At 34.6% G+C, this 26,346-nt stretch overlaps 1 protein-coding gene across 3 annotated transcripts; it reads left to right on the plus strand.

The window, feature by feature from the left end:
- The first annotated feature begins 12,066 nt into the window (after window positions 1–12,066).
- On the plus strand, window positions 12,067–19,307 carry LOC131145656 (homeobox-leucine zipper protein MERISTEM L1-like). Of its 3 annotated transcripts, none has more exons than XM_058094863.1 (11): window positions 12,067–12,377; window positions 12,653–12,789; window positions 12,903–12,999; window positions 13,474–14,049; window positions 14,172–14,276; window positions 16,743–16,943; window positions 17,044–17,218; window positions 17,340–17,611; window positions 18,270–18,365; window positions 18,468–18,838; window positions 19,102–19,307. In XM_058094863.1, exons 2-10 carry the CDS (start codon window positions 12,680–12,682, stop codon window positions 18,822–18,824), a joined length of 1,989 nt encoding a protein of 662 aa, XP_057950846.1. In that variant the 5' UTR covers window positions 12,067–12,377; window positions 12,653–12,679; the 3' UTR covers window positions 18,825–18,838; window positions 19,102–19,307. The 3 variants fall into 3 exon arrangements, with proteins under 3 accessions (XP_057950846.1, XP_057950850.1, XP_057950839.1); XM_058094867.1 differs by having other exon boundaries at window positions 19,105–19,307; XM_058094856.1 differs by having other exon boundaries at window positions 12,068–12,377; window positions 18,949–19,307.
- Window positions 19,308–26,346: the final 7,039 nt, after the last annotated feature.

Raw genomic sequence — 26,346 nt, forward strand, 5'->3', positions numbered from 1 at the left:
TATGAGAGGTAGGTCTGAAAAGAGGGACAAGAAAGGAAAAGGCAAGAGGTCTAGATCAAAGGCACTTTAAGAGGGACTGCCCTGAGAGGAAACAAGCTGCCAATGCCACCACCTCTGAATCAAAGGGTAAGGCAGCTGTAGTTTTAAATGGATATGATAGTCCATAAGTGTTGAACATCTCTAAGAAAGATTCTAGAAAAGAATGGATATTAGATTCAGGATGTTCTTTCCTTATGTGTCCATTGAAAAACTGGTTTGAATCCTTTACATGTCTAGAAGGGGGTCATGTTGTCCAAGGAAACAATAAGTTCGGTAAAATATAGGGTATTGGGACAATAAGGCTTCTAATGCATGATGGGATTGAAAAAGTGCTAAGAGATGTGAGGTATATAACTGAGCTGAAGAGAAACTTGATTTCTCTTGGTAGCTCAGATAAGATAGGGTGCACGTTTAAGTCTGAAGGAGGTTGCCTGAAAGTATGTAGAGGATCACTTGTAATGATGAAAGGGGTGCTAAAGAATGGGCTGTACACCTTGGTAGGAAAGACAATGATGGGTGAGGCTTCACCTATCAATCATAGGGTAGAAGATCAGGTTTCCTTGTGGCATAGGAGGTTAGGACATGTTAGCCAACAAGGCCTAAAGAAACTGGAGAAACAAGGGCTGCTTGGGGATAGGAAACTTGAGGAATTGTCATTCTGTGAGGAGTGTGTCTTGGGTAAGTCTATTAGGGTTAGTTTTAAGAAGTGTACTCACACCACAAAACAAACTCTTGATTACATACATTAAGACTTGTGGGGACCTACTAAGGTTAGTTCTCATGGTGGTTCTAGGTATTTTCTATCAATAATAGATGACTTTTCTAGGAAAGTATGAGTTTATGTTTTAAAACATAAAAGTGATACTTCTGAGAAGTTTAAAGAATGGAAAACCTTAATTGAAACTTAGGTTGGTAGAAAAGTTAAAACATTGAGAACAAAAAATGGATTAGAACACTTGTTAAATGAATTTTCTGAATTTTGTAAACCTAAGGGCATTGCAAGACATAGGATTGTTAGGGAAACTTCTTAACAAAATGGATTAGCTAAAAGGATGAATAGGACCATTCTTGAAAGGATAAGATGCATGCTAGCCACTTCAGGTCTGCCCAAGACTTTCTGGGCATAGGTTGTGACCATTGTTGTATACCTTATTAATAGGTGTCCTTCCTCAGCTTTCAACTTTAAAATCCCTTAAGAAATCTGGTCTGGTAAGACAGCTAATTATCAGGGAATAAAACTGTTTTGGTGCATATCCTATGCCCACACTAGAACTAACAAATTAGAGCCTAGGGCTATTAAGTGCATTTTTGTGGGATACCCAGAGGGGGTTAAAGGCTATAAACTCTAGGTTACAAAACTTAGAAAATAAAAATGTATTATTAGCAGGGATGTAGTTTTTAATGAAGCTGTCATGGGAGGGAAACCAGAAATTTTTGATGAATTTGCCAGGAACTCTTATACCAATGACTTGCAGTTTGAGGTGGAGCAACCCTCCACTTCTCATAGTTGTTCAGAAATAGATGCTACAGATCCCGAGGTGCAAAACTCAGAAATAGAAATCTCTAGATCAAGTAAAACCTACCTTCTAGCAAGGAATAGGGATAGGAGGGTCATAAGACCTCCTCAAAGGTATGAGGAAGCTGATATAACAGATTTTGCTCTTTCTATAGCTGAAACAGAAATTAAGATGGAGCCTAAGACTTTTAGAGAGGCCATGGATAGTTAAGAGGCTGAGAAATGGAATCTTGTAATGCAAGAAGAAATGGAGTCTCTAAACAAGAATAAGACATGGGTAATGGTGCTTAGACCAAAAAAACAGAAACTTGTAGGATCCAAGTGGATCTTTTAGAGGAAATAGGGAATCCCTGAAATTGAACCACTTAGGTATAAAGTTAGGTTAGTGGGTAAGGGATTTACACAAAGAGAATGGGTAGATTATAATGAAATATTTTTCCCTATTGTGAGGCATAGTTCAATTAGAATTCTATTATCTTTTGTTACTATAAATGACTTGCATTTGGAATAACTTGATGATAAAACTGCTTTCTTGCAAGATAATTTAGAAGAAACAATTTATATGCAACCTCCCGAAGGCTTTAATACAGAAATGAATAAAAATCATGTATGTTTATTAAAAAAATATTTATATGGGCTGAAACAATCACCTAGACTATGGTATAAAAGATTTGATTCTTATATGATTCAAAATGATTTCTGTAGAAGCAAATATGATAGATGTGTCTATTATAAATCATGTGATAAATGTTATATATATTTGTTATTATATGTTGATGACATGTTGATTGCTTGTAGAGACTTGGATATGTTAAATCAAGTTAAATGCATGCTTAAATCTGAATTTGAAATGAAAGACTTAAGCACTGCTAAAAGAATATTTGGCATGGAAATAACTAGAGAAAGGGATAAAAATCTTCTCTACTTGTCTCAAAAGTCTTATATTTCAAAGGTGTTAAAAAGATTTGGAATGAGTCATGTTAAACCTACTTTTGTTCCTGTTGCACAACATGTTAAATTGTCTAAAAAATAGTGTCCTCAAACTGAAAATGAGTCACTGTTTATGAATAGAATACTTTATGCTAGTATGGTTGGTAGTATAATATATGCTATGGTATGTTCTAGACCTGATCTATCTTATGTTGTAAGTCAAGTAAGCATATTTATGAGCAAACCTAGAAAACCACATTGGTATGCTTTAAAACAAATTTTTCAATACTTGTCTAGAACAAAACAGTAAGGTTTAATATTTGGAAAAAGGGATATGCATTGTGAAATTAGGTTAAAAGGATATGTAGATTCTGACTATACTGGAAATCTAGATAGCAAGAAGTCTTTGTCTGGTATGGTCTTTTCTTTTTTAGGTAGTGTTGTTAGTTAGAAATCACACATGTAGTCGGTGGTAGCTTTGTCTACCATGGAGGCCGAATATATAGCCATGAATGAAGCCTTTAAAAAGGCTATATATATAAAAGGACTGTGTCTAGAATTAGGAATGTATAGTGGAGCCGTCATAGTCTATTGTGATAATCAAAGCACTATTCATTTGGCTAAAAAATATGTTTATCATGATAGGTCCAAACATATAAATGTTAGGTTGCATTTTGTGAGGGATATTATTTCTAATGGTGAAATAGAGTAAGGAAATTTCCAACAGAGGATAATTCCTTTGATATGATGACTAAGGCAGTACCATAATTTAAGTTTGAACATTGTTCAAACTTGATTAACCTAGGTAGTTGCTAGTGTTTGTTTTGCAGGAACAGCCATAGGAGAAGTAGGGAAGAGCAAGGATTACAAGCTTGCCAAGGTGAAGAATTGTTGGAGTATCAAGCTTGTGCTGAACAAATCTGGACCGTCAAATGCAAATGTAATCCAATGGCTACAAGTCTGTTTTCATTTAAGGGCCTTTGTGTAATTTTTAGTCACTTCAACCAGCAGTGTTGGTTCTAGATACTTCAGCCAAGAGGAAAAAAACAGGGAGTGAATTTCTAGGGGGGATTTCGAGAGAATAAGGAGAAACAAGAGGGAGAAGCTAAAAGCTCTTCGGAGAAGAAAGTTAGGGTTCTTGGGATGCTTCTTGGGCTGATTCTTGGAGGAGATTGGTAAGCCCTAAAGGTGAGATTTGTATTGTGTGAGTTGTAGTTCTACCATTAATAAAGCATGTTCGAAGGTGAGTTCCTATCGTGGATGTAGGCCAATTTTTGGGCTGAACCACGTAAATGTGTTCTTGTGTTTGATCTTACATGTTTATGATTTATTGCTGTGTATTTCCTTAAATATTATGATTGTTCGGTGGAGAGAAATTTTTCTTGATCAAGTTTGGCAAAAGCATGTTTCAGTTGATTTGTTTGTGGTTGCTGATCTGATTTCTATAAAGGATTTGTTTAGAATCTGTAAATAAATCATCTGCAATTAGGCTATATCACACAACAGTAGCACGGGACAAAATTCTTACCATAGATAAATCTTCAGAAGAGGGGTTGGAATCTCACTTAATGTTGTGCTCTTTGTAAGAATGACGTCAAGACTGTTGATTATTTGCTCCTTCACTGCATTTTCAACTACAATGTATAAGCCTCCTTTCTACAACTGTTGAGTCTTTATTAGATCACTCCAAGCTCTTTCAAAGAGAACTTGGAATATTGGTGTCTCCCAAAAACCAAAGGTTCTAATCGCTCCATTATAGTGTCTATCCCAACAGCCATCATTTGGAAGCTGTGGAAGGAGAGGAATCAAAGAATTTTTTAGGACAAGATTTTGGCTCAGCACCTGATCTTTAGGAAAGTTCTTTCTAATCTTTATTTTTGGTCTCATTTGTCATCCTTTTTCTCCTCTTTATCTCTTCGGATGAATTTTTGTCTATGTTATCAGCTTTATATGTGTAACCCTTTGGCTCTCAAGTTTCTGGCTTGAAGCCCTCTTTTCTATTTTAAAAATTTCTTTCTTTAAAAAAAAATTACTTTAGCTTTGACTTTTCTCCCCAAAGGCATACTAAGATAAACTGTTGGGTGGTTGCCTATCTTGCAATTTAGGGTCTTTGCCAACTTTTCTAAATCACTTAGTTTTACCCCATTAAACATGGGGAAAATAGAGTTCTTAAACAAGTTAATCTTGAGACATGAAGTTGTGTACCTCAAAACAAATACATGTGGATAATTTTTTTAGGGCACAATTAATAGAGAAACAAAATAAAATAGACTAGATGGCAATGGATGAAACACTTGCCAATTAAACCAATGTGTTCTAATTGGTTTCATCCTTATGGTTTGCGAGTTTTTTTTATGCCATGCCCCTTTTAATAACCACGACATTAGATGAAAAGCAAAATATGCGAGCTAATGAGGTTATATATATACGCATAGACTATTATTAAGGTAGAATAAATTCCTTGTACCAATTGTACTTGTATACTCATGCTACTAAAAACTCAAAATGAACGCATGGAAAAAGAAACTAATAAAACTAGCCATTATGTTCAAGTTCCTCGATTATGGCATTTGGTGTAAGGGATAACATGGATCAAGAACTCGATATATAGCTCAAGAAATAATTTCACTTGAAGGCATACAAATTGGATAAAAAAAAAAAAAAAAAGAAACTAATACACATACGTCGATGTTTTTTTAAAAAAGAAGGGCGACACCTCCATTTATTTATTGAAAAACCCTCACTTTTTGCGGAGGAATACCGTGGTTACAATATAATATACATACTGATGTATTTTAATTAGTAAAATAAAACATGTGAAATTGTCTCATATTGAGTAGTTAAAAAAATAAATTGAGTTTATTCTTTTGCTATGAAACTATTCAAATTAGGCTAGAAAATGCACATATATACCCCTTTCTGCTAGTTCTTTTAGAATGATGTAAGCATCAATTTCATGCACTCTTTGTGTGTGCGAAAGTATGAAGTGTATAGTACGACTGTGCTTTTTTCTTTTTTTTGGTGTAATGTCAGTATATTAATAACCGTGTGAAGGGAGCGAACCCTTTAGAGTACAAGCAACGAACCTGCTAGAAAAATAGAGGTTGGGAGATTCCACAATCTTTGGATCATCCTATTACAGCAATTATCTCTCACATTTCTAAACATAGACATCCTCCCTCTAATGTCTTTTTTTGTCAAGGCTAAAACTGTCCGAATTGAATTACTATTTCTAGCTAATCTTCTATTGTTTCATTCCTTCCAAATGTGATAAATAGCAGCGTTGAATGAGGTCTTTAGCAGTCTGCTGGCAAAGGAATTTGTTTTTGTGGCTAAAATGATCCAATCCAACTCTTGAGTCCATCCACCAGTTAATCTGATAATATTATTATACGCAAGAATGCTTCTCCAAATTTCCATCATCCAACTACAATTGAAGAATAGGTGCTCAACACACTCCTCTTCTATAGACAGAAAGGACAGTAAGAATTAATCTGATCATTCCAATAGCAGATTCTACCTGTAGTAGCTAGTCTATTCTTGGTAGTAAGCCAAGCAATGAAGTTGTGTTTGGTGATCGATCCCCAACAAGCACAGTCTCAAAGACTGTGCTTGTTGTATCCTGATATTGTAATGATTTAGGAGATCATTACTTTACAAAAAACCTAGTCATATTAGGGTTAAATCCCTGTCATCTTATGATTTAATGGGATCTTTTTGGCAAAAAGATTTTGTTAGGGTTGAATCACTGTCATTTAATAATATTGAGTTAAAGGAATCATTAATTTAATGAAAAGCTAGTCATATAGGGTATGTTACCCTTGCCATCTTGCAATAACTTAAAGAACTCGTTTCAACAAATAAATAGCTAGTCATGTTAGGGTCGAATTATTCTCGTTTCTCATAATTTTTTGGAATTATTTATCAAAACGTACACCATGTTAGGGTCAAATATACCAATCATCTTGTAATTAATGATTTAAAGGAATAATTTTAACATTATATTGGGGTTGAATTACTACTATCATTTTGTAGTGATTTGAGGGAATTATTTTGATAAAACATTAATTGTAACGATTTGAGAGAATCATTTGATGAAAATTTACTGTATATATTTACGGTTAAGCTAAGCACAACATCATTTTTGTAACAATTTAATTAAGGAAATTATTTTTCTAAAAAATCAGTTATATTAAGGTTAAATCATTATCGTCATGTAATGATTCAAGCGCATTATTTTTTTTTAATGAATAGCTAGTCACTTTTGGGTTGAATCATTTTCATGCATCTTATAATGATTTAAGGGAATCTATTAAAAAAAATGATTTAAGGAATCATTTTGATGAAAAACTAATTATATAAGGGTTGAATCATTGTCATTTAGGGAATATGTAATTAAGGAAATCATTTTACCTAAAAAAAGTTTATATTGGGGTTGAATCATTGTCACCTTGTTTTGAAGAAATATAGCAATGCATATTCCTTCTCTCCAAAAGATGATTACTTACCATGAAAAAGAAAGGTTCTTGCACCACTCACTTACTGTAAATTTTACATGAATTTAAAAGTATCCTGCATGTAATATGAAAAAATTGTTATGTGAGCATTATCCCCGTTTCAAAGAAATACATGTGCAAGCTGCACACAAATCTAACATGAATTATTAACTAGCAAAGTTTTCTATAATTATTAAATAAATCTACAAGGATTCGCATTACTCACTCTTAAGAATTCATTATATATTTGGGAAGTTAATGACGCACGCTAGATATGTATATGTTGCTATGAGATCACTTTTTTTTTCCATAGAAGTAAAAATGTTGAGTAGCTTCCAAATGGTGATGAGACTCACAATAAGACAACATAAAATTTGCATGAGTGTGAGACCCCACAAACGTAACGTACGGTATTTTCCCCTCTATAAACTATTGCACGTACATAATACGTTTAGAAAAAAAAAATCTAAGCATATCATGTTTCATCACTCATATTTTATTGATGTGACTTGTCAGTATGAATATATATATAATATCCTAATAACATTTAAAATTAATTATCTAGTGATCAAGGTCTCAATCTCCAAATCCTTTAGCAAGGGGTGTTGTCCTTATAATTTGTAGTCGGCAAAAGGCCAAGTGATCAAGAGTTAAAAATGCTCATTTTGACACCAAGAATTTTAAGATGTTATATGCTACATACAATATTGATCAATCTAGTGTTATCGTTATACATTTCAAATTGTTGCAATTCATGTGCAATGAGAATAGGAATGATCAAATTTTTTGAGAAGAGTGAGAATAATAAATTATTATTCTTAATCTGACTTACCTATTCTAAATTTTAAACAACAACTAATATTGATAACTTGTTTGGCAGACAAGAATCGAATGAAAAGAAATGGAATTAGTCTTTATAATTTTATATATTTGTCATGTAATTTTTCATTTCATTTGGCTTTTATGCATTCGATCCTAGCATACCAAGCATTGGGCAAGTGTTTAGTATTTTGGTGTTTCCTTAAATTATTTTGGTCTATTAATGCTTTATGAAATGAATTTTTTTGCATTTATAACATGACGAAATGTGATTAAATTTTTAGGTGCAAGAAACCAAAAATATCGGCTAGCAATGGAAAGGCTAACCAACCAAATAAAATCATTTTAGTTCGAACCGGCCCTATGATTGAGAGTTCGTATGCCTTCATTTTCTCGCCCATTTAACTTCCATCATGTTAAATGAAAAATATGTGAGCTGATCAAGGTCATGTATGTGCACATGTACTGTTAAGGTAAAATTGATTTCTATTTGTTTTTGCAATCATGCTACTAAAATCAAATTCATATATAAAAACTAATAAACTAACCCATTTTGTTCAAGTTCCTTGAGTGGGGAATTTTGGTTAACATGGATGAAGAGCACAAAAGAATAATGCCACATGAATATATAATTTAACAGTGTAAAAAAAATTAATACATATACATGCATAGATAATATATTGGTGTATTTTATTCATTAGATAAAGAATTTGAGGTTGTCGCTGAATAGTTAGAGAAATAAAAATGAATTTATTCTTGCATTCTTGTGCAAAAGTAAGACTAGAATCTTAATTGTCAAGCACGAGGGGGTGCAGAGGGGGGAATGCATGTATGTACAAGCTTTTTTAAATTAAAATTTACAATTTTATATAACTTAAAATCACATTTTAACTTTTTTGAATGCACATAACAATTTGATCGTTATATATTTAATCCACGAATTTACTCCGAAGTTGGGCAGTGCACCTATTTATACATATCCTTTTCTCCGTGTTCTCTAAATATCAATCTAAGCATAGATAATTTCATGCATCCTTTGAGTGCGAGTGTTTTGAAGAAATATATATAAAGTTATAATAATATTTCACTGTACTTGAAGTGTGAAGTACATATGTCGTAAGAATTGAACTAGTTTAGTATATATCGTGGTAGGAGATTGTACAAATTACATATTCTAGTGCAATTGAAAATAATATTGCAGAAGGCATGCATTGTATCAACACAATTAACGATATTATTAAGTTCCCACCTACCTCAAATCCTCTCTTGCTGCGAACCAATTAAAAAAAATTGTTCTGTAGGTTTTAATTTCATTATAATCAAACATCACATATTATTGCAATAATAAATATTTTTTTGGATTGGTCCCCTTTGGTTTAGAGTTTAATTACGTACTTTTTTGCACAATTTCTTTAATAGGTAAAAAGACAATTTATTGAGAATATCAAGCAAGAAGCTTGATATGAGTGGAATACAAAGAGCATATCAATATACAACCTTTTTATTCATTGTGAGTTTAGTAATTAAATCTTGAACGTCATTTTTTAAAGCATCAATTTGCAAAGGGTTATGACAAAAACATTCTTAGATCCCTTTATAAAAGCAAAGGAAATGCTAGAAAACTCATATTCTCAATTTCGACAGGCTTATCATGGGAAATTATGGAGGGAGGGAAACTCAAGAATTTTTCACATCAAATACAACACTACTTTCTCTATCCACAGAAACATTTTTGGGGAATTTATTCCATTAGAGCTGCTCGAGATTTTTTTTTTTAAAAGGTAATATCATTATATCAAAGGAGAAAACAAGTAAGATGCTTGGAAACTCCAAACATAATTACAGAAAAAGGCAAGAATAAAATTAAGGTTAAATTATGGATTTTTTGAGATTAAAAAAGTACAGACAAAAGCTAGGAGAAAGCCGCAGAATTCAGAAAAGAAGATGGGGATAGATAAGAAGACTGCATTGAACTTTTGCCGACAAATTACAGAAATTGAGAACGTACTGAGTCCACGGATGGAACTGCGGAAATCCCATGAAAGCCAAAAATATCTCAAGGAATGATAGGGGATTAAACGAAACAGCCAACAAAGAAGAAAAAAAAGTAAAAGATGGAAGATTGAAAACCGGTCGAGTTTTTGTCTTTAGGTTGTGGACTGGAATTGAGTTGTGAGCTTGTAAAGTTTCCTAGCTCCCAAGCCCCTTGCTTGGGAGTTGCTTTTTCTTAAATAAAATTCTCTTTGCCTTTTTTTTTTTTATTGTCATGTGTGTATATATACATATGTTAGCAAGAAAGAAAAATAGCAAACCATTAATGATGTTCACACTTCATATAGTACTTCTACATCAAAATTCATATGGCACAATACTTTAAGGCCATCTTTTCAAAATTGAATTTTATTTTTCAATTAAATTTTATGGAAGGATCAATATAACATTTGAGACCACAACTGGACATTTTTGTTTGGAACTGTTGGATGATCTGAGCTACTAGACAATTTCTCGGGCATGATGAAGCTCTCGACTCTATTCTTGCCACTGCCTCGCTGATGCCTTGGGTTGGTTTCCTTGGCTTGTGTTTTAGTTTCATTCTTATCTGCTGCAGAAGGGTTTGCTGATGGTTGTAAAAGGGAGTAGTACTGCTGTAGAAGGGTGTTTTTTTTTTTTTTTTTTTTTTTTTTATGCTTTGGTTGCTTGGAAGTAGGAGATTGCTTCATCAAGTCTTTGGTAATTGCCTGGCCTTGATCGCCTCAATTCCAGGCTCACTTTTTAGGTCTTTTGAAGACTAAGCTTGTCCTCCCCACGACTTTCTAGCAGCTGCATTATCCTGGGGCTCTTTCTACCTTTTGGAGATGAGAGTTTTGTCTCTTATCTTCAGTTGATATGTTTTTATGTACTATTGTTATGGTAATCGTTTTCTTAAGCTTCTAGCTTGAGGTTTCACTATTTAACGAAAGCTCATATTATTCTCTTTAAAAAAAAAAAAAACGTTTGAGACCGTAACTATCTATCTATTTTTTATTTTATTTTTTAAAAAGGAAGTCCACTAATTTTTATGGTTTAATTAGTTTAGACATGCATAAATACAAACATGTGTGTGTGTGTGTGTAAATTATATTTGATTAATTTACTATATTATGAATAGGATCACCTTTGTGAATATTATTCATATATGTGCTCAGTCGTTTAAAATTCACTCTCACATGGTATCGGTCTATTCAATCTATTCATACATAGTTTTTAAATTTTTTTCAAGGGAAATAAACAAACTAATATACATATACATACATACATACATACATATATATATATATATATATATATAACAATATCTAATTTCCTTATATATAAAACTCAGCAATTTAAGTAACAAATCCCAAAATTAAGAATGGTACATTTTTAAAGACCAAATTTCATTAGATGCAATAAAGTAACCATTAATTCACAACAAAAAAAATTAAAAATAATATTACAGTTAGCTGATGAACCATTTAACTTCAATTATGGTAAGATCTAAGACGTTGAAAGGCTTTTTTAAAAAATGAAGCAATAATCAATTAAAATCACATGGCTGACCCGCTAGATTAGACTTCTAATTAAGCTAATCTCCATAGTATGTACATACACATAATCCGGAAAATTAAAATTACAGTGATGGATTAATTTAGGGGAAAAAAAAAAAACCTAGAGGCAGCTAAACCCTTAATTTGTAGGCACACCATGCTGCAGCTGCAGTTGTAATTCCCTCTTCATAATTACTCAAATTAATTAAAACAAGGAAATGACTTAAATTCACCAATAAAATTAACTATTAATTAATGAAATTACTTTACACTAGAGAATTAAAGACTTTCCACAAGCAATTAAGATTAGGGTTTTCCACAACAACCCTGCTGCGTTGGCTGCTGCACCACCTGAACCAAGTTGCACGAAAATTCCATGCCTCCCGCAGTCAAACTACTACCCTAGCTCAATCTCCATAGGAATCACACAAAATCATATCAATAAACATGAAGCTCGCACTCTGATGAGCCGCCAACGAGACATCGGAGCAGGTTTAAGGTCACCGGGGATTTGAGGGTCGAAGGAAACCCACCAATGAGCGGGGAGAAGAGGCCACGTCAGCCCGCGCCAGGGCCCCAACAGCGCAGTGTCACCTGGCAGCCAGTTCGTAGAACAGCTGCCCTGTGAAGTGCTCTCTAGCTCACACAGCGTCATAACGCTTCACAGAAAAATTATTATAAAATGCTGAATGGAGCTCAACATCTCCCTCACTCCTTCTCCATTCATCAATACACACGAGGAGATATGATGCAAGAGAGAGAGTGAGAGTTGAGGAAGAGTGAGATCAGAGCTAGGGTTTCATATCTATATATATACATATCTTCTCTTGAGTGTTCGCGTGTGTTTCAGCTATCTAGGGTTTTGCTTTGTGTAGACGACCCATTTCTCAGCTTGATCTAGCTCGTTTTTCATTTCTGCTTTTTTTCTGTTGATGCTTTCCGGTCGATCTTGCCTGCTGTGGTTTTTGTTTGGGGTTTTATTGGTGTCTGATACCCTCATAACGTACCAGGGTGTGTTCTTCTTCTTCTTCTTCTTCTTTAAGCTTTTTTATCTTCTACTAAGCTAGCTAATTCGTTGATTCTGGGAGGAACCCAGAAAGAGATTTTTTTTTTATAATGAATTTCAGTTTGAACTGTCTTAGATTTGTGCTCTTGTTCTTGTTCTCTTTTTATAAGTGTTTACTTTTTTTTGCTAAGCTAGCTGATTTGTTGGTTCTGGGAGATACCCAGAAAGAGTTTTGAAAAAGTAGCGTTTCTAATATATGTCAGTGGATGTTCTCCTGCAGGAAAACGTTCAGAAAGGGTGTAACAAGATGGTAAGAGGCATGGAAAACGTGGGAGACGACAGTGAGCTTGAAAGTACTGCTTCGGGTGCAAGGACTGGTTATTATGATGCTGAGTTCGATTTCAGAGAAACGGAATGGTACGAGTAGGGCTTTTCCAAAACCTAGGCTAAATATATATTTGTTTTCTATGTGAAGGTTAATAGTGATTCTGAGATGGGTTATGCTTTTGGATTTTGGTTTTGATTAACAGTTCTTCCACGGAACTTGATTCTTCCTCAAGTACAGATGATGAAGACGATGATGATGACGATAGTTCGGGATTTAGTTCCACTGATGAAGAGTCCACGGTAATTAAATTTGGTTCATGCCTGACTATAATTAGCATAAGATGCAGCCGATCCAGATCTTTGTGATTACACTACTAAAAAGCCTTTAGCCAATCTCAAAATCAAGAAATTCAAGGCCTCAATCCCATACAAAAAAAAAAATCCCATTACACTCATGGCATGGTCATATGACAAAAGCCCTAGCTAAAAGTCCTTTTAAATATGAATAAAGGTTTTCTCACTCACACACACACACACACACATATATATATGCCTAGTATCTCTCTTGGATATATATTTTCTCTGATCAGTAGTATCTCTTGGATATTCCAAGTCACTGCATGCATCTAATTAAGGCCAAGGGTTTTATTTTTCCAGTTCCCTTTCATTTATGTGTGCTTTGTTTAAAAGTCATGATTGTGAATTTCTGATTTAGATTTATATTTGAAATGTTCTTAATCTTTAGATTTTTTTTTCAAATGATATGATCTGTAGATGGATAGTAGTTCAGTGAGTGATGACAATATGGATTCAGAGCAGGGATCCATCTCACAAGACCTTCCACATCCTCCTCAGCATTCTCCAAATCGAGTTTCGAATTTCGAGTCCTACGCACCCAGTGATGATGAGGACAACGAAGTTTATCATCGAGCCAGTGATCTTCTTATGTCAGTCATAGTGTGTGCGGATGTTAATCATGGAAAAATCATTGATCATGCTATTGCCGCAATGGACGAATTTATTACTAGGGCTGCTGAGTGGGAATATTCTTTAGACAAGAGGCCCCAAGTAGATAGAAATTCCTGGATCTTGCAAGGTGAATGCTCACAGGAATTTAGGCCTCTTAAGGCCGCGTTAGAGGAGATCACGAAAATGGTTGAGGTGGGAGAACCTCGATCGTTGCCGAGTTTGGATAATTCTACAGATTACATTGGTGAAACTGAATATAATTTAACGGATACAGTGTCATCTACGCAAATTCTACAAGACCCCTTTCAAACTGAGTTCTCGCAAGAAACTGCAATTGTCCCTATCAATCCAATCGCCTTGGTTGAAATACTCACGAATTCGGTGGGTTAATTTCTCTTGCTATACAATTAATTAAATAATTAACATGCAGATAGATTGAAAAGCATGCATTACATGAACAGTATATTTTAATTTCCTTTAATTAATTAATTTATTGAAACCAGAACCAATGGTCTTTCGTGTTTGCTGATATTGTGTCGAGAGCCGTGACACTGGGAGTTCTTTCAAGGGGAGCAGCTGGGAATAATCTAAATGGAGCAATCCAAGTGGTAATGTAGATTTTTGTTTTTTTGTTTTTTCTTTTCTATCTCAAGCTGCAATGTTGCTTGTTGTCTTCTAGACATAAAAGGCATTGGCACTTGAATTATGAACTGCAACTTAATGCGCTTGTGAAGTTCCCAACTTATTGTTCTAGCGCAATTACATATATATATATATATATATATATATATTCTTTTACATATAGAAAGTAACAATGAATATCAAACTAAACATTCCTATGAATATTGCATCTATTTACAGATCATTTTCATTTTTTATTTGGTTGGAAGATTTGGAGGGTTTATTCCAAAATGATTATCATATGCTTATACAATAATGTTTTACTGCATGATTATTCATACTTTTTTTGCTAACACCAATATTTGCCACTTCTTTTTTTTTTTTTTCCTACTCATTGACACATAAGAACTCTTTTCAAAAGGTATCAACATGTTTTATCATGCTAAAACATGCTCAAATTAATATTCATGGATATTGGAGAAATGTAAGGAAATAGTCATGATTTCTTTTTCATAAAAAAACTATTTTAGATCTCTTACTGTACTGATAGATAATAAGAGGAGATCAAAGAGTAGCTCGCTAAAATCCTAAACAAAATATTAAATCCAAATATTTAGTTACATCCTTAATAATTAAGGAAAATTTGATTAATAATTTGATAATCGGGCCAATGTATAAATGTTAAAAGAGTATCTTTGCATACAACTTATATTAGCCTATGTTATTTGCAATTTCGTAAGATATCCCTTAATGTCTAGTTACTTGCTTTAGACAACCTAGCTTGTCACTTTAATTCATGCATTGAATTCTTTTGTCGGTATCGATATGTTAACATGCATATTTAATAACTAATTAATTATTCCCTATAAAATATATACTCTTATCAACTCACGAGAGGCGTTTGTGCACGCGTGCATGTATGTGTGCGCCCCAGCTTACACATGTAAATAAAATTTTACTTTTGGTAACGTAGTTAAATAAGCTCAAGCAATGTTGCAAGTCTTCTAGACTTGAAATACATTGGCACTTGAATTATAAACTACAGATTCTCTTGTGAATTTCTCATTCCACTAAACCCTAAACCTTGGCACCATTATGATTTTGATTTATTAAAGAACAACTTATTCTTATTTGTACAAAATAATAATAGCAAACTACATTACTATGGACATTACATATATATATATATATATATATATATATATATATATATAGATCATTTAGATCTTTTATGTGGTAGGAAGATTTGAATATTTTGTTTGTGAATGTTTATTTTATGTACACAATATAATGCTTTCACCCTTTCATTGCGTGAGCATTCAAGTTTTCTTACATAGTTTGTCACCTCATTTTTTAATACTTGTTTGACGCATATAATTAAGACTTATTTTTCCAATCCTATCTCATTCATACCCAAAACCTTAAGTCATGGATATTTGGTGACATATTAAAAAAGAAATATTCATGATTTTTTTATTAAAAAATTATTCTAGTTATCTTATTATTATTATTATTATTATTATTTAGTTGTAAAATGACTTTGGTTGATAACAACCACTTTGATAGACAAGCAAGTTGCTTGTATACTAGGTAGCTAGTGTCAAGAGAGAGGAACAAAGGTTAGGATGAGGAAGTTACATTTCCAAATTTGAAAGTAAAGAATCGAAGTCCTCCCTATTTTAGTCTTGCAACATAGATGAAGTTCTTAACCAAAACAACATATCCTGCAAAACATTTTTAAGAACCTAGTCTGCTTCCTTTGATGAGTTTTGAAATGTTCTTGAATTTCTCTCTTTCCATATCCCCCACAAAATCGCTACTAGAAGGAGAGAGAGTGAGATCCTCAAAAACCCTAAACAAATTGTTACATCCAAATATTTAAGTACGTACTTTGGATCCCTAATAAGGTATTTAACTACGTGGTCAAGAAATCATGAAGAAATTAAGAATTACTTATTAGAGAACAATGTAATCATTTTAGTTATCTTATTATTGAATTAGTACATAATAAGGAGAGAGAGAGAGAGAGAGTAAGTCCTCATAAATCCTAAATAAGACGTTACATCCAAATATCTTACTACGTACTTTGAGCCCCTGATAATTAGGTATTTAACTACATGCATGGATCTCTAACAAGTAATTTTAATTTATGAATTTGATACAGACAAATGAAATCTCTAACAAGTAATTTTAATTTATGAATTTGATACAGACAAATGAATTTTGTCGCTTTGTTGTCGAATCAACACATAAATGTTGCCTTTTTCATACAATTATATTAATTGAGCAACATTCCTAAGATACCCTCAAATCTCCAGTTACTAGCTACTTGCTTTGACAACTTAGCTTGTCGCTTAGCTCATGCACTAAATTCTTTTGTCGATATCGATCAATGCAATAATATGCATGTTTATAATTAGTTTTTCAATAACATTCTCAATTGTTATCTACAGATGATGGCAGAGTTTCATGTCCCTTCACCACTTGTTCCAACTCGCGAGTGTCACTTTGTACGTTATAGTAAACAATTGAACTATGTGACATGGGCAGTGGCTGATGTGTCATTGGAAAGTCTATTTCCCTCTCCGGTGGTGCAATATCGAAGAAAGCCATCGGGTTGTTTAATTCAAGCAATGCAAAATGGATGCTCAAAGGTGAATAAATTTGTAAACTCAAAGCAACTACTTTATTAATGTATGTGTATATATTTCAGTTTAGTATTTACATTTTGACTTATTTTTGCCGTGTTTTCAGATTATTTGGATCGAGCACGGAGAAGCAGATAACACTTATGTTCCCCTTATGTTTAGGCCACTAGTCAGCTCTGGTTTTGCATTTTGCGCAAGGCGTTGGGTTGCAAGTTTAGTTCGACAATGTGAACATCTTGAGGCTGTAGTCGTGGATTCCGATACTCGTTTTCATCATGGCGGTAAAGCAAAAACATCCAATCTTTAATTCATGGATATATATAATTAATCAATTTCAATGTTCTATATCTGAATTTAACTAGTCACTTGGTTCTTTAATTTGTGATAATATTCCACATGCAGGATCAATACCTCATTTGGGGAGGAAAAGCCTGCTGAAACTGGGTGAGAGAATGATAAGAACTTTCTGTGTTAACATTAGTGCTGCTAGAAAAAATCAATGGTTGTTGATGCATGTACCTGGCACTGAAAATATAAGGATTAATATAAAGAAAAACACAAGTGACCCTGGAAGACCTCTTGGAGTTGCATTAATTATTGTAACTTCATTCTCGCTACCAGCCCCACCGAGAACGGTTTTCAATTTTCTTCATGACGCCAGGTTCCGGACGGAGGTATGTATACAGTTCGCGCGCGTGTCTATATATATATATATATATAGGTGCATTAATTTTTATTTTATTTTTTCGTCATTTATAGTTAGATAGAAACCTAAATTGTGCAAAATCTCAAACTTGTGTATGGTTTAATTATGATGGTGGTGATTGGTCTTGGCTATTGATTATCTTCCAAAAGGAGGAAGAAGAAAAATTAATAATAGAGACACACTATTACTTGGATCCATATGCAGTTTATAAGTAATTTTTTCTCTTAAGTAACTTTTTGAAATCTTGCGAGGTTAGGTTAACCAGATGTCATGCATATACTAGTTTACACATCATGTGGAATTTTAGTTTAGAACAGTTGTATCATTTGTATTTTCTACTAGTTCTAATTGATTCCTAACTATACAAAGTGCATGAATTCTTCTATTATATTGAAACCACAAAAATTATATATAGAATTCATATGAACTTTCATAAGAATCATACATTAAAATTCACGGGCAATATTTTAATTAGTATCTCAAGTAAAAAACTTCAATTAATCATAGTATACATAACAAAGTAGAGTTGGTATTCCTCTTAAAAAATTTATTTTTTATCATTCACATTCTTAAGGTGACATAAATTGTTTTCCACTTGCTGTCATATATACCTAAATAAATTGCAGTGGGACATACTCTTGTTCGGCCATTGTGTTCGAGAGGTAATGAATATCCACACGGGTAGTGATCCAGGAACTCACCTTTCAGTACAAGAAGATAATGTAAGTTGTAGATCGACGTCAAATTTTTCTTATTATGCATGCATCGGTCTCTAGCTTTCTATGAATATATAACAATTTATATTAATGCTCCTTGACTTGCAGGCTGGTAATGGGCGGACCCCTATGTTATATCTGCAAGAAGCTTTTATAGACATGACTGGGTCTTACATAGTCTATGCGCCCGTTGAAATGTTTTCTATGGCTACGATCCTAAATGGAGGGAGCTCAGACTCTATGCCTATCTTGCCTTCTGGGTTTGCTGTCCTCCCGGATAGGCCAAACCTCAATGGAGAAAATAGTCAAGGAAGTATTTTGACTGTTGCTTTTGATGTTTTGGATGAGGCATCAACGGAGGATCATATTCCTTCTCGATCAGTAGAAATAATATACAATCTAATCTTTAAAACTGTCCATTTGATCAAAAGCACCTTGGTCTCAGAAGACCAACAAAATGAATGAGAAGAGGCAAGGATGTAAGAATTCACAACTAGCTCTCTCTCTCTCTCTCTCTCTCTCATGTGTGTGTGTGTGTGTTTTCGTGGGTGCATGTGCATTATATGATCTTCCAATGCATGCTTCTTAGGGTCTGCAAGCTTGGACTAATTAAATATTGTCATGGGATTAACGGGTATGGCATGGATAAGACTAGAAGACTACCTCTTGCTAGCTTTAGATTTTGTGATAATTGGATACTTATGTTGAAGATGTAGGCTTATTTAAGATTGTTTGCTATTAGTAGGCCAAGATGAAAGTGGTGGAGAGGGCCGAACTTGAGCATGAATAATATGAAGGTTGCTAGCCATCGTACGTCATCATAATGGGTTGGTATGTCTGTAAAACAATAGTCATGTAAAAAAGAAAAGAATGTATCTAATAAGCAAAGAGATTGTAGTTGTATCAATATGTATGACTATGTTTGTAATGCTAAACTCATCTTTCAAAGTCTACTTGTTTCTATTTTATATATATGCTACTAAACTTTATTTTACATTGTTATTGTTTTTTTTTTTTCTAAAAAAAACAGCAAAGAAGCATTTTATTGCAAAGCTAACAAGCAAGATGCTTGAAAGCCAAGATACAAACAACTACAAAATTACATACCGAATGAAGAGATGAGTTGTAAAAACTCTGCCCATCCCACACCAAGAATTTTTTAGATTAATTAGCCTAGTACAAAAAAATAAGTAACGAAACACTTTCCAACCCACCCACCACTTGAGAGTTAGTAGATTTTCCATGGAATGTTCTACCATTCCTTTCCTTCCAAATTTCCCATGCAATAGTTGCCGACAGAGCAAATTTGAATTTTTTGATGTTCCCTTTAAGACCTGTTGAACTCCAAGCTACTAGTTGACCCGAAATTGTCCTTGGTTCCACCTAAGAAATCTTCCTCAAATAATAGATAGTGGACCAAATTTGATAACTGAACTCGCAATGCAAGAGCAGATGATCCATATATTCGAGGCCTTTTTTGCATAATAGACACATTAAAGTCATTGATCAACCCCTCTTCTACATATTATGTTCGGCCAATATCTTATTTTTGAAAGCAAGCCACAAGAAGATAGAGCATTTAAATGGGACGCCAAAAATAACCCCCCCCCCCCCCCCACACACACACACACACACACACATAATTCTTTCGGGTTGTAAGGACTTGTTCCAAAACAAGCAATGGGGTACCATGATCGGCAATGCCAATAAAGAAGCATAATACATAAGCTGCTTTTTAGTAAGATCATTCTACCTCCCATGGATAAATAGTTGGCCTTCCATCCGGAAATTCCCTGTTATTTTTTCAATCATCGGGACATAAACCTTCATAAAGCCTCCTTTTTTCCCCAGCAGCAAACCTAGGTAGAGAGATGGGAAGGAGGCCAATTTACATTTGAGGATGTCAATGAAAGCATTTGCACATTCAATACCGGACCCACTGGAAAGAGCTTGCTCTTGAGAAGATTAATTTTGAGACCAAATGCTGCCACAAAACAAAGAAGTAAAGCTCTAAGCCATTCAGCCTCTGAAAAATTATCCCTACAGAAAATGAGAGCATCATCAGCAAAGAATAAATGAGAGACGTTCAACATTGCACTATTTCAATTCAAATGAACTCCATTTAGAAGTTCTAATGAGTTAGACTTCACTAGCATGCAGTCTAAGGCTTCCATTACTATTATAGAGAGAAAGGGCGACAAGGAATCTCCTTGTCTAAGGCCTCTTAAGCTATTTAAAAAATCTGTGGCTTCGCCAGTTATGATGATTGAGAATGAAGCTCAAGATATGCACCACCGAATCCAATTCCTCCATTTGTCCCCAAAATCCATACTTTCAAGAATGTTCAAAAGGCACTCTCAATTCAAATGATCAAAAGCCTTTTCCAATTCTGATTTGCACAAGAAACTCCTTACTTTCCTTTTTCTTTAGTATTCAATGCATTCATTTGCAATAAGGGTCAGGTCCAAAATTTGTCTACCCGTAACAAAAGAAAATTGTTTCTCTGAAATGATCATGGGTAGGACCTTCTTTAACCTCATCGACAACATCTTTGAGAGCACTTTGTAAAAAAACCCCAGTTAGACTAATGGGTCTAAAGTCACTGATATCCACTACCCCACCTTTCTTTGGTGTCAAAACCAAGAAAATAGAGTTTAGGCTCCTTTCAATTTTTTTCGTGGAATGGAACTCATTTTATATGGTCTTCAGAAAATAATCCTAGCTTGATGAAACTCCAAGGCTTCTTCAACCAAGCAGCAGTGAATCCATCAGGATCTAACATCTTATCCCCATTTAGCTCTTTGTTAGTGTTCCATACTTCTTCTTCTTAAAAAGGCCGCTTCAACTCACTACTAATGGATAGGGGGATCTTTTTTAAGCTACCACTCCTAAACTTGGATCTCCACCTATGAGGTTCTTTGTATTTGCTGTGGAAAAAATTAATAGCACCCTTTTTTATTTCATTCACAGAGGAGTAGCACTTACCTTCGACTTTAAGGCTAGTTAGGTAGTTTGTTCTCATGTGTAATGACGCCATTTGTGAAAGAACTTTGAATTTTTGTCCCCTTCTTTTAACCAAAGTTCTCTCAACTTTAGCCTCTAAGACGCTTCTTCTTCATCCTATTAGTGAATCAATTCTCTCTTTGCCATGTCCCTCTTCATTATCTTCTCAAAAGTGAGCTCTAATTCTTCCTTTATCTTGTTCCATTCATCTAATTCTGCCAAGACACTAACTTTCTTGGATATTCTATTTTCCAAGTTATCTTTCTTCCAAGCTTTAAGTGAGCCTTTGAGCCCTTTCAACTGGTTCACCAAAGAAAGGAAAGATTACCATTCAGTTGTTGCTTTTCCCACCACTCATTAATCATGTCAGCAAAATCCTTGATTTTGAACCAACTGTTGTCAAATTTAAAGGGAGTTTTACCCCATGTAATACCTTGGCAGTCTACCAAGATGGGATTATGCATAGGAGAGACATCTTGGAAGTGTTGTTTGGCATAGTAAGGGATTCTCTTCCTCTCATTCCATACTAATTAAAAACCTACCCAATTAGGAGGGAGTGGGAGTTTCTTGGTTGCTAGAACATGCGAAATCTGCTCTATTAAAGGCCGAAAGATCAATAAGGTCCCAGCTGGTCACAAATTCAGAGAATTGCTCCATGTATTTGTTGATTTTTGTTGGTTTTGATCTTTCAAATGGGAATCTTATATCATTGAAGTCCCCACAAATACACCATGGAAAAGGTAATCTTATCTTTGCATTTCAAAGTTCAAGCTACATGGCATCTTTTTTCCGTCCCAGTATACGGACCATACACCACTGATAGTAAATAGTCATTTCCTAAAATTCTACCACATAAATGCACAAATAAAGAGTATTTTCCTTTAATTAAATTCTTCTTCACGATAAGCTCATCTTTCCACATAATTAGCATGCTCCCACCCCCACCATTTGATTCAATACCTTTGATGTCTGCTGATTTTCCCTTCCACCATGATTTCAGAAGTTTTTTTCCGAATTTGGTTTTAATTTATTTTAAAATATTTAATAAAAGTTCAGGGGGACTTTATTTCACCATTTGATGCGTCCTAAAAAGCGCTGGACCATTCAGTGTTTTTTAAACAAAAGACGTTGGATGCTCCAGCATCTTTTAATTTGGGAGAGCTCATCACCTATTGATGCGTGACTGATGCGTGATGGTCAAAAAACGTTAGATGGTCTAGTGTTTTTTAAACAATTAAAAACAAAAACACTACATCAAGTAGCATTTTTTTCTCTATTTTTTGTTTTGGTTGCTATCCATACCAACAACAATTGGGGTACGTTCACTTGTAGTAGCTCCTCGAATTCTCGCTTCCCTTCACTTGCTTCTGCCTATAATTTCTCCAATTGTACCCGTCCTCCGACCTCCTCTGTTCCTTCACAAACTGAGATGGCTAGTGCTGACAACTACTTTTGTAATCCGATAGCGATGATGTGAACTCGGGTTTCACCATTTTCTTTCCCTAATTGGGAGGCTCTTGGAAGCTCCACGCTTGCTATTGTCCTAATCTTGAGGATTCTTCCTGAAAATTTGAACATTGTTAGATGAGAATTCTTCAAGAGAAGAAAAATAGGGGAGAACATGCAGACAAATTTTGAAATTAATCATATTGAAAAAAACATGTATATCGTGATGATTCTGGAGGCTAAAGATTGGAAGTCCATAGTTGATGCTAGGGGCGGCTTCGATTGAAGAGAAATCCGGGTAGTATTATTGTATTCTTGCTTCACACCCATCCATGGTTGTCATCTTCACCAGCACCCCCACCACTTGGTCTAGTTGGAAGCTGATGATCAACCGAGATCAAGCTCGTTCAAATGTGAAAGGCCGGAGAGGTCGGCAAGAATGCGAGCCGTTAAATAATTTGACCGTAGATTAAGGATTCTGATATCAGAGCAGTTGCTAAGTTTCGACGGAATGGAGCTTGAAATGAGATTGTAAGACAACAAAAGAATGGCCAATGAACACAAGAACACAAACGTCACTAGAATGTTACCAAAGAAGGCATTAGAAGTGAGGTTCAAATAGCACAAGCTCGGCAAGCTACTGAAACCTTCAGCAACATTGTCGAATAAAGCATTGTCCTGTAGAGCAATAATTTGCAAATTCAGCAATCCCGAAAGCTCAAATGGCAGCTCACTAGAGAGGTTCTATCTGCTGAGATCAAGAGTTGTTAGCTTGTACAAACTCCCTGTTGTTTTTTGTCCCACATTGTTAGAATAGTTTCACATTAATATAAAATGTTGTTTTGAATTTTTTTATGTTATTTGTCCCATATTGGAGAGAAGTGTTTTTTAGACTTGAGGTTGAAACTATATAAAGAGCTCAACTCTTCATTTTTAAAACACACCTCAAAGTTGTACTTTGTCAAGAAGTAGTGGATTGATCATCGATGCTCGAGGACATAGGTAATTCTATACTAAACCTCATAAATTTCTTGTCTTGTTCTTATTATTGTTTTATTATTAGTTTATGCGTTGCTTTAATTTCTTATATATTCAATAGCAATAGTTGTAGTATTGGTGTTTTGCACAAGTGGGGTGCCCAGCACAACAATTGGTATCAGAGTTAGGTTGAATAGTGTTGATACGGAGGTGTTCCTCTGTTAGGATCCTTGATTCCACGTTTGATGCCTAAGAAAGACCTTGTCTAAGCGAGTGCTCAAAGACCATTGCGGGTCAGTCGCTTCCTAAAGGTCGGCTTGGTCAAAGTGAAATTTCATAGGATTAAACAGAGTAGACATAGTTGGTACGTACTATTCATCCTAGGCCTTTTCCTTTGTTGGTTGCTATTGAATATATAGAAGATGGCAGAAACTAGTGCAGCAGTAGAAGAAACTCTGTCCACATGAACTCCAACCCCTTCGGCTTCGACATCATCATCGAAGATGATAGCTAATGCTCGGTTTGAGATGGAGAAATTTGATGGTACCAATAATTTTGGTATGTGGCAATGTGAGGTGATGGACATCTTGTATTAACAAGAACTAGATATTTCTTTGGATGATAAACCAATGGATATGGGTGACAGAGATTAGGAAAAGATCAATCATCAGGCATGTAGTACGATTTGTCTGTGTCTCGCCAAAAATCAGAAATATTGTATTATAGGGGAGACATCAGCAAAGAAATTGTGGAAGACATTGGAAGATACATTTATGACCAAGAGTCTGGAAAATCGGCTCTATTTGAAAAATAAATTGTTTCGCTTCCAGTATCAACCAGGTATTTCGATTAATGATCACATAAATGTTTTCAATAAAATTTTGGCCGATTTGTTAAATTTGGATGAAAAGGTGAAAGATGAGGATAAAGTCATATTGTTACTGAATTCTCTTCCTGATGAGTATGAACATTTGACCACCACTTTATTGTATGGGAAAGATAAAGTTACTTACGATGATGTTTGTACTACATTGATTAGTACTGAATGCAAAAACAAGGATCAGAGGGTCCATAAGGAAACAACAGAAGCACTAACAATAAGGGGATGTTCTCAGAGTCATATGCCTGGAAGGAAGAGTAAATCTCATAGAAGGAGTAAATCTCGTGGGAAACCTGCTAAAGATGAATGTGCCTTTTGTCATGAGAGAGAGCTTTGGAAGAAAGATTGCCCTAAATTACAGCAGAAGAATAAGGGCAAAGCACATTCTAATGCCAATATAGACAATGATGATGGAAGTGAGTCAGATTTTTCTCTTGTTGGAACATCTTCGTCACATTATTTTGGTGAGTGGATTTTGGATTCTGGTTGTTCCTAACACATGTGTCCCAATAGGGAATGGTTTTCTAATTTTTAAGAATTAGATGGTGGGGTTGTTTTTATGGGAAATGATAATACGTGTAAAATAATTAGAATATGATCAATACAATTGAAATGTCAAGATAGAACTATTAAGACCTTGACTAATGTTAGGTATGTTCCAAGCCTAAAGAAGAATTTGATTTCATTGGGTGCCTTAAAATCTAAAGGGTTCATTATCACTTTGAAAGATGGAACCTTAAAGATTAAATCAGGTACGCTGGTGGTGATGAAAGGAATAAGGAAAAAGAACTTGTATTATTTACAAGGTAGTACAGTTATTGGCTCAGCAGCTGTTGTTTCTGAGAAAGATGCAGGTTCAGATACAACCAGGTTATGGCATATGCGATTAGCACATGTAGGAAAAAAATCTTTGCAACAATTAGTTAAGCGAGGTTTGTTAAAGGGTAGAAAGGTGTGCAAACTTGAATTTTGTGAGTATTGCATTATGGGAAAACAAATTAGAGTGAAATTTAGCACAACAATCCATCAGACTGAAGGTATTTTAGACTACATCCATACAGATGTATGGGGGCCCACTAAAACGGTTTCGTTGGGTGGTATGCATTATTTTGTCACTTTTGTTGATGATTTTTTCAGAAGAGTTTGGGTGTATTCTATGAAGCATAAAAATGAAGTGTGTGATATTTTCCTTAAGTGGAAAAAATTGGTTGAAAATCAAACTAACAAAAAGATTAAACGGCTCAGATTAGATAATGGTGGTGAATACACGAGTGACCCGTTTATGAAGGTATATTAGGATGAAGGTATTGCTCAACACTTCACAGTTCGAAATACACCATAGCAGAATGGGGTGGCAGAGCGCATGAATCGGACTTTGTTGGAGAAAGTTCGATGTATGTTGTCTAATGTTGGGTTAGACAAAAGGTTTTGGGCTGAGGCTGTTAGATATGTGTGTCATCTCATCAATCGTCTACCATCATCTGCAATAGGAGAAAAACACTCTATGAGGTATGGTCTGGAAAGTCTGCTAGTGATTATAATTCTTTACATGTATTTGGTACTATGGCTTATTATCATGTTAAAGAATCTAAGTTGGATCCAAAAGCCAAGAAAGCAATATTCTTAGGGATAAGTGCAAGAGTTAAAGGATATCGTCTTTGGTGTTTAGAGACGAAAAAA

Source organism: Malania oleifera, chromosome 1 (assembly GCF_029873635.1).
Source record: "Malania oleifera isolate guangnan ecotype guangnan chromosome 1, ASM2987363v1, whole genome shotgun sequence".
Classification (NCBI taxonomy): domain Eukaryota; kingdom Viridiplantae; phylum Streptophyta; class Magnoliopsida; order Santalales; family Ximeniaceae; genus Malania; species Malania oleifera.